The sequence below is a fragment of the Eretmochelys imbricata genome, chromosome 3, assembly GCF_965152235.1.
Source record: "Eretmochelys imbricata isolate rEreImb1 chromosome 3, rEreImb1.hap1, whole genome shotgun sequence".
NCBI classification, from domain to species: domain Eukaryota; kingdom Metazoa; phylum Chordata; order Testudines; family Cheloniidae; genus Eretmochelys; species Eretmochelys imbricata.
The window spans coordinates 129,872,124-129,880,080 of NC_135574.1; the positions used below are offsets into that span (position 1 = coordinate 129,872,124).

At 40.3% G+C, this 7,957-nt stretch overlaps 1 protein-coding gene across 10 annotated transcripts in view; it reads left to right on the forward strand.

The window, feature by feature from the left end:
* TTC13 (tetratricopeptide repeat domain 13) overlaps positions 1–6,554 on the forward strand; it is an 87,579-nt gene extending 81,025 nt beyond the window's left edge. For 8 of the 10 annotated variants that reach the window (XR_013345675.1, XR_013345678.1, XR_013345679.1 and 5 more), the window contains 2 exons: positions 4,555–4,634; positions 5,849–6,554. Coding sequence is in view for 5 of the 10 variants with exons in the window: in XM_077813382.1 (XP_077669508.1) it covers positions 4,555–4,634; positions 5,849–5,972 (204 nt within the window). In the remaining 5 variants the exon portion in view is untranslated. Of the gene's footprint in view, position 1; positions 3,691–4,554; positions 4,635–5,848 lie in introns of those variants that run through there. The other 2 variants (XR_013345677.1, XM_077813380.1) reach the window with 2 other exon arrangements.
* Positions 6,555–7,957: the final 1,403 nt, after the last annotated feature.

Here is a 7,957-nt window from a genome sequence, read left to right on the forward strand (position 1 = left end):
GATGAAGTTCAATGTGGTTGCAATTTACAGAGTTCTAAATGGTCTGAAACACATTTATATGAAAGAACATCTCATCCCATCTTCTGCCACAGGAGTTATGTATGAACTGCTGAATTACCTTTGCTGTTGGTTCTGGAGTTTAACGTGAAGTTCTGGTCTGAAAAGTGACTATGTAAAAATGATACCACCTCTCTCATCAGATATGTTCCTTTTGTGTAGTTAGTCATAGCTGCTGACTTTACTGACAAAAATAAGCTGTTTCTTTGAGGAGTATCTCTAAGGGGCCACACTCCAGGTGCACATGCACCTCTCGAGGCTTTGATCTGAGATTTTTCCACTAGCAGTGCCTAGGCCCTCAATCTGGTACTCAATTACAGTAGAACCTCAGAGTTACGAAAACCTCAGGAATGGGGGTTGTTCGTAACTCTGAAATGTTTGTAACTCCGAACAAAACATTATGGTTGTTCTTTCCAAAATTTACAACTGAACATTTACTTAATACAGCTTTGAAACTTTACTATGCAGAAGAAAAATGCTGCTTTTAACCATCTTCATTTAAATGAAACGAGCACAGAAACAGTTTCCTTACCTTGTCAAATCTTTTTTTTTAAACTTTCCCTTTTTTTAGTAGTTTACGTTTAACACAGTACTGTACTTGCTTTTTGGGGGAGGTGGGAGGTCTCTGCTGTTGCCTGATTGCATACTTCTGGTTCCAAATGAGGTGTGTGGTTGACTGGTCAGTTCGAAACTCTGGTGTTCAGAACTCTGAGATTCTGTTGTACCTTATGAAACATCCATTCGAACCTATGGCAGCCTGTTCTCTGTTCCATTTATCTATGAAGATGGCCTTTTTAGTAGCCATCATGTTTAGTAGCCATGGCCTGTAGAGTTGGGGAGATTGGTGCCTTGATGGCAGATCCTCCCTTTACAGTATTCTTCAAGGATAAGGTTTCTTTACATATACATCCTAAATTCTTATCTAAGGTTCTCTTGGAGGTTCCTTCTTTGCCAATCTGTTCATTTTACCAGTGTTTTTTCCCAGAGCCACACAACTCTCTGCAGGGGCCTCTTTTAATACCCTGGGTCTTAGAATGGCTGTGGCCTTCTACTTGGATAGGATAAAGCAATTTTGAAGGTTACCCAGGCTGTTCATCTCCTTCACAAATAGATCCAAGGGATCCATGATTTCTGCTCAGAGACTATCAGGATGGATATCTGGATATATCACATGTTATGAGACTGCAGGCTTTCATCCTCTTCAAAGGATGACAGCACATTCTACCAGGTCACAAGCAACATCCACTGCTTTGCTTAAGAACATACCAGTGTCTGAGATGTGTAGGGCTGCTGCGTGGGTTTCAGTACATACATTTTGGAAGCTCTACTCTTTAATCCATGTCATCAAATCCAATGCAGCTCTGGCTGCTGCAGTACTATCTTCAGTTCTGAGCTCAGTTCCAAAGCTCACTCATCCCTCTGGAAGTCACCTGAAGTGGAGCACTCTGAGACACTACTCGAAGGAGAGGAAGAGGTTACTCACCTTGTGCCATAACTGTAGTTTTTTGAGATGTATATCTCTATAGATGCTCCGCTACCAGCGCTTCCTTCACCTCTGCTTTGGATTGTTCTCTGTAGACACATTTGTGTGGAGAAGGAACTGAGGGTGGTTTGTCCACTTCTCCCTACGTTGCCTCGGTGTCCAGCATGAGGAGGCATAGGGCATGTGTGCAGGCTGAAGGGGCACTGCTAGTGTACAAATCTCTAATCAAGGACTCGAGAGGTGCATGCGCAATGGAAATTGAGCACCATACGGGGACACATCTTGAACAAACTGCAGTTACTGCACAAGTTGTGTAACCTCTTTTTTTACTGTTAGCACTGCAGAACCAATTCAGCTAAGGGAGAATGAGCTGGTTTCTGTTCCTCCTTATGGCTCACCAACAGAATTGTTGACCAAGCTCCAATGAGTTAAAAAAAACATTGAAGAAAATATTATGCAGGTGTAACCGATAAGAGTTTGGCTTGCAATACCCTTTACTGGCGATGAAGCATGAAAAAGGAAGTACAGAACCTAGCTTCTCTCTTCACTATTGATGAGTTTAGAAGGCTGATAGCAAGAAAAAATTGAGCTAATTCAATATTGAAAATTAAGACAATAAGTAGAGAACAAATAAGAATGGCCATGCTGTGTCAGACCAGTGTTCCATCTAGCCCAGTATCCTGTCTTCTTATGGTGGCCTGTGCCAGATGCTTCAGAGGGAGTGAACAGAACAGGGCAATTTTGAGCAATCCATATCTTTTCATCCAGTCCCAGCTTTTGGCAGTTCACAGTTTAGGGACACCTGGAGCAAGGGGTTGCATCCTTGACCATCTTTTGAACCCCCAATTATACTTGTGGCCATAATGTGCCATGGCAACAAGTTCCACAGGTTGATTTTGCGTTGTGTGAAGAAGTACTTCCTTATGTTGTTTTAAACCTACTGCCTATTAATTTCACTGGGTGACCCCTAAGTATTGTGTTTATGTGAAGGGGTAAATAACACTTTCTCCACACCATTCATGTTTTTATAGACCTGCCATATCCCCTCTTAGCCGTCTCTTTTCCAAGCTAAAAGGTCCCAGTCTTATTAATCTCTCCTCATATAGAAACTGTTCCATATCCCTTCTCTGTACCTTTTCCAATTCTAATATATCCCTTTTCAGATGGGTGACCAGAATTGCACACAGTATTCAAGGTGTGGGCATACCATGGGTTTATATATTGGCATTTTGATATTTTCTGTTATCTATCGCTTTCCTAATGGTTCATAACTTTGTTAGCTTTTTTTGATTGCTGCCTCACATTGAGCAGATGTTTTCAGAAAATTATCCACAATGACTCCAAGATCTCTTTCTGGAGTAGTAACAGCTAATTTAGACCCCGTCATTTTGTATGTATAGTTGGGATTAGGTTTTCAAGTGTGCATTTCTTTACACTTACCAACGCTGAATTTCATCTGCCATTTTGTCACCCAGTCATCCAGTTTACTGTGATCCCTTTGTAACTTTCGCAATCAGCTTTGGACTTAACTGTCTTGAGTCACTTTGTATTGTCTTTAGATTTTGCCACCTCACTGATCATCTCCTTTTCCAGATCATTTATGAACATATTGAACAGCATAGGTCCCAGTACAGAGTCTTGGGGGACCTTGCTATTTACCTCTCTCCACTGTGCAAACTGACCATTCATTTCTACCCTTTGTTTCCTATCTTTTACTTATCCATGAGAGGACCTTCCCTCTTATCCCTGACTCCTTAGTTTGCTAAAGAGCCTTTGGTGAGGGACCTTGTCAAAGGCTTTCTGAAAATCCAAGTATACTGTATCAGCTGGATTACCCTTGTCCACATGCTTGACACCCTCAAAGAATTCTAATAGAATCTCACTGCCAATTCTAGTCACTTCAAAGTGAACTGCACTTTGAATTTTCCATGTCCAGGAGCAAGTTTTTGTCAGTGGAGGGCCAATTACTAACCTGTTCTTTCCAGCAATCCGCCGGAGCATGAATTTGGCAGGGCAGAGTGCCAAATGTATTTTTCTGAATAGTTTTTTGATTGACCTTTATGAGATGAAATAGGGCCATGGTGGACAACCTGCGGCCCGTGGGCCTCACGCAGCCCATCAGGGTAATCCGCTGGCCGGCTGCAAGACACTTGTTTACATATAAGTCCACAGGCACAGCCGCCCGCAGCTTCCAGTGGCTGCGGTTTGCCGTTCCCGGCCAATGGGAGTTTCGGGAAGCTGCGTGGGCCACAGGGACATGCTGGCTGCCACTTCCTGCAGCTCCCATTGGCCGGGAACGGTGAACTGTGGCCACTGGGAGCTGCAGGCGGCCGTGCCTGCCGACAGTCAATGTAAACAAACTGTCTCACTGCCCACCAGCAGATTACCCTGATGGGCTGTGTGCGGCCCGCAGGTTGCCCACCACTGAAATAGGGTGTTGCACTTTGACTGGCTTTTACTGATGTTGCCCAGATGTCTTGGCTATGTTTAGTAGTATACATGTCAAAATTACGAAAAAACCCACCCTTAAATCATAGTTCTTACTAATGCTAAACTGGCGTTCAGAAATACATAATGGGAAGAATTAGATTGATACAAAATGCTAGAAAAGCCCAATATTATCCCAGATTTCTGGCATTACTGAATTTCTTCAGTAGGCCATCCACTAATACTACAGAACAAACATCCAGCCTTCCAATTTTTATTTATTAATGGGGAATGCAATCTATTGTTTTAAAACCACCCTTGATTTCATAATGTTATGGCATTTAATCACTTGTGTCCATTAATTCTGATTAAGACATCAGAAGATATGCTAGATTCCACTGCAAAAGGATGAGAACGTTGGTGACAACACAGGTACGTCTCTAATTCCATGGGTTTAGTCTTTTTTAATAGATTAGGAAAGGCACTGGTCATTCTCATGGATGTACTAACAATAAGTTAGCACTTTTCAAAATGCTATACTTTCTTACTCCTTTGTAATTATTTGTTGATGATCTGTTTTGTTTCAGTTGGTTGATTTTGAAGCCATGACAGCACCTGGTTCTGAGGCCTTTAGCAAAATAGCCAGAAGCTGGATGAATCTCCAAAGGTAAATGTCTTGTCAAAGAAAAAAAATTCAAAATTCTTATATGCAGACTTAAACAAAATGTATACGTGTATGTAAAACAAATATGACCTGTGATAGTCCTTAGTAAACCATAAATGTTAAAAGAAAAGGAGTACTTGTGGCACCTTAGAGACTAACCAATTTATTTGAGCATGAGCTTTCGTGAGCTACAGCTCACTTCATCAGATACATACCGTGGAAAATGTTAAGATGATCATGCTTCCTCTGAGCCAGTTTATTGTACTACAGCCTGTCATGATAAAATTCATTCTAGTGCACAGGGCATGCACAAGGCCATATGTACCCATGAAAATCCACTTAATGCCTATGCTAAAGGTTAATGTGGTACATATAGCCTTGCATAGACCCTCTGTACTGCGGTGAATTTCACCGTTGGTTATCAGCAGGATATGAGAATTGTTAAATTGTTTAAACTGTAACTTAATACAGATTTTTTTAAAAAATTGCCACCAGCTAAATACCATATAGCACTTGTCAACCTGCTAACTTTCACAAGAACTATATTCTATTTAAATGAAGGAAAGCATAAACATTCAGGTACATTAATTTGAATCTGAGACTGATTGCACTTTCAGATAATAAATGTACTTGTAAGTCAAACAATTTCAGTTTCCTTATATAAACAACACTATATAAAGGAAAGGAATACATTAAATATACCGCATTGATGCAACATTGAAGCAGACCATATTTTGTTGTATTTTTTTAATTGAAACCACACAAACTTTGACTTTATCGTCTTGTATACATATTATGGTATTAAAATTAATACTCATGTGCAAACTGTAAATGTTCATTTTGCAATTTTTAATCTCTCACACATTTCATTAATGTATTATTAAAGTATTAAAACAAGTGTTGACACCACCTTCACTATGAAGAGTAATGCAATGGTATATCAGTTTGGAGTGGTTATTTTACAAAATGAATAATGGTTGTTAGAGAAGTAAATCATAGTTCATCCTAATTATTGCAATCCCAGAAGGCTCCTTTATGTTGTGATTAGCTCATTCTCCATGCTGAGGCTACTTGCTGAGGTGTGAGTCATGGTGAGCAAAAGATCTGAGCAGCAAACTCCTGACCAAGATTGGGCCCTAAATCAGTACAGACTGAAACTTTGTCCTTGAAGTAAATTTTTAAACTCTATTGCCGTTTAATTTTGTTCTCTTTTTCAGTATTTCTCCTTCTTACAAGAGTCTTCCGTCAGTATCAGAGAGTTTTCCAACATTAAGAACAATGATTGAGGTGCTAAATGCAGATTCTTCTCGTTGTCTTAAAAGAACTATAGTTGCTGTGTAATTTATACAAATAAAGGGCCAAGACCTCTTGTTTTGTAAATTATTTTTGAAAAGGAAAAATTATGAATAAACTGGGTCCTTTGTTACTTTTGATACAATTTTTGATAAATGTAATGCTTGAACCATTTTCTTTACCTTAGGGGCTCTAAACAAACAGGAAAATCTTTGTTTGATTGAAAATATATGATGAATGTTTCCATGCCACTGCTTTCCAAATAGAAAATTTATTTCAGTGACCAAACCTAAGGGTGATATAATTGAATGGGAACTATTTCGAACCTGCTGCAGATATGGATTTTGTTCTTAAAGAATGTTTTCCTTAATGCACTTTGAAAATCCCATATCTGCTCCGTCTTTCAGTTATATGTCTTCAGGTTCTTCAAAACAAAAAATTTAACTGTGAAAACTTTATGAACCATACTTATGTGTATAATGCATAAATACACACGTTACATAATGTTGTCCTCTGAAGAAGTGTTTCAAATACCTGTTTGACAAATAATGTCAGGAACACTTGTAAAGAAATTGGTTTCAGGAAAACAAACTTTGGAAATAAAAATAAACAAATGATATGCTTAAAATGGGCCTTTTCTGGTGAGCAAATGACAGACTTATACTGGTGGGCGTTGTTACTTGCAAGCGAGGCTGGCATGCTGCTGTTGGGTTTCTTGATGGGGAGGGCACCAATAGATTGTGAATGTACTGGGAGAGCCACCTGGAATGGTACTGAGGCTGGTTTGTCAGATGGTGGTAGGGAGGGACAGCATCCTGGGGAAACTCAGAGCTAGTTGGTAGCCCATCAGGCTGTCCTGGCTCAACTCAGGCAGTGAGGGTGACACTACAAACTGTATTCTATTGAAAGAGGTGGATTTTCTTTCAGGCAGCAACAAAAGTGACCACCACCATTTGCAGGGAGTCCCAGTAAATTGTGGCTTATCTTCAGAATCATGGGGACCGATGTAGCCTATGCAGATTCTGTCTCCTGAGTGATCTTGGCAGCTTTTGTGAAGTAGGTCGTTTCAGCCACAAAATCTCCAGTAGACTACGGTGGGTTAGATGTTTTTTTCCCTCAATGTGTCCATTTTCTCAATTACTTAATCTGACTAGTTTTTTGGTCTTTAATGTTCTCCTGCACCTCAAAAACAGTAAACAAAAAAACCCCACTTCTGTTTCTAGGATCATGACTTTCAGAAGTCTTTTTTTACAATATCACTCTACAAAATTCACTCTTTGTTGTCACAAGCACTTTGTGAGCACAGTATTCCCTCTGCTAGTCTCCGTTAACTATGTCCTTTGTTTTATGTACTCTGACTTTTCCAGAGCTCAGGGTTACGTGGGCCACTGCAAGGCTGTCCCCTAATCAGAGCAAGTGTGAGAAATATCTGAGGGAGCAACTTCTTTGCAAGGGATGTAAAAATGATATACCTGCAACCATTTGGAGCTTGAATGTGACAGGTGCAGAGAGATCATTTAGCAGCAGGGGGCAGGCAATCCCTAACACCCTGATTAGCAGACACTGCCCAGAAGAAAATAGATACACGTCTTTACGTAACCCTTCCTCCTCCAGGCAGTGGGTGTTGCAGCTCCCTGATGAACTCTAGCTACTCAGGATACACCCAGCTTCCCCTCTCTAACACCCTACTGCCACAAGAGGTGGCTTTTTGAATTTTTGAGGATGTACATGAGGAATAAATAATGTCCCCCTAAAGAAAGTGGCAAAGAACCAAGAATGCCCATGTCTATGTGACTGAAAGGAGGGGCCTCTGAGAATGTAATTTGTGGTGCAGTGGAGTTAGGATAGGAAGGAGAGTTTAAACATTGCACCCCTGAAGAGGAGTTAAGTATTAAAAAACAATACTGTGCTGTCACCTGTAGACTATATTACAGAGTGACTGCCATCACTCCATATTTAAAAAGAAATGGAGTACTTGTGGCACCTTAGAGACTAACCAATTTATTTGAGCATGAGCTTTCGTGAGCTGTAGA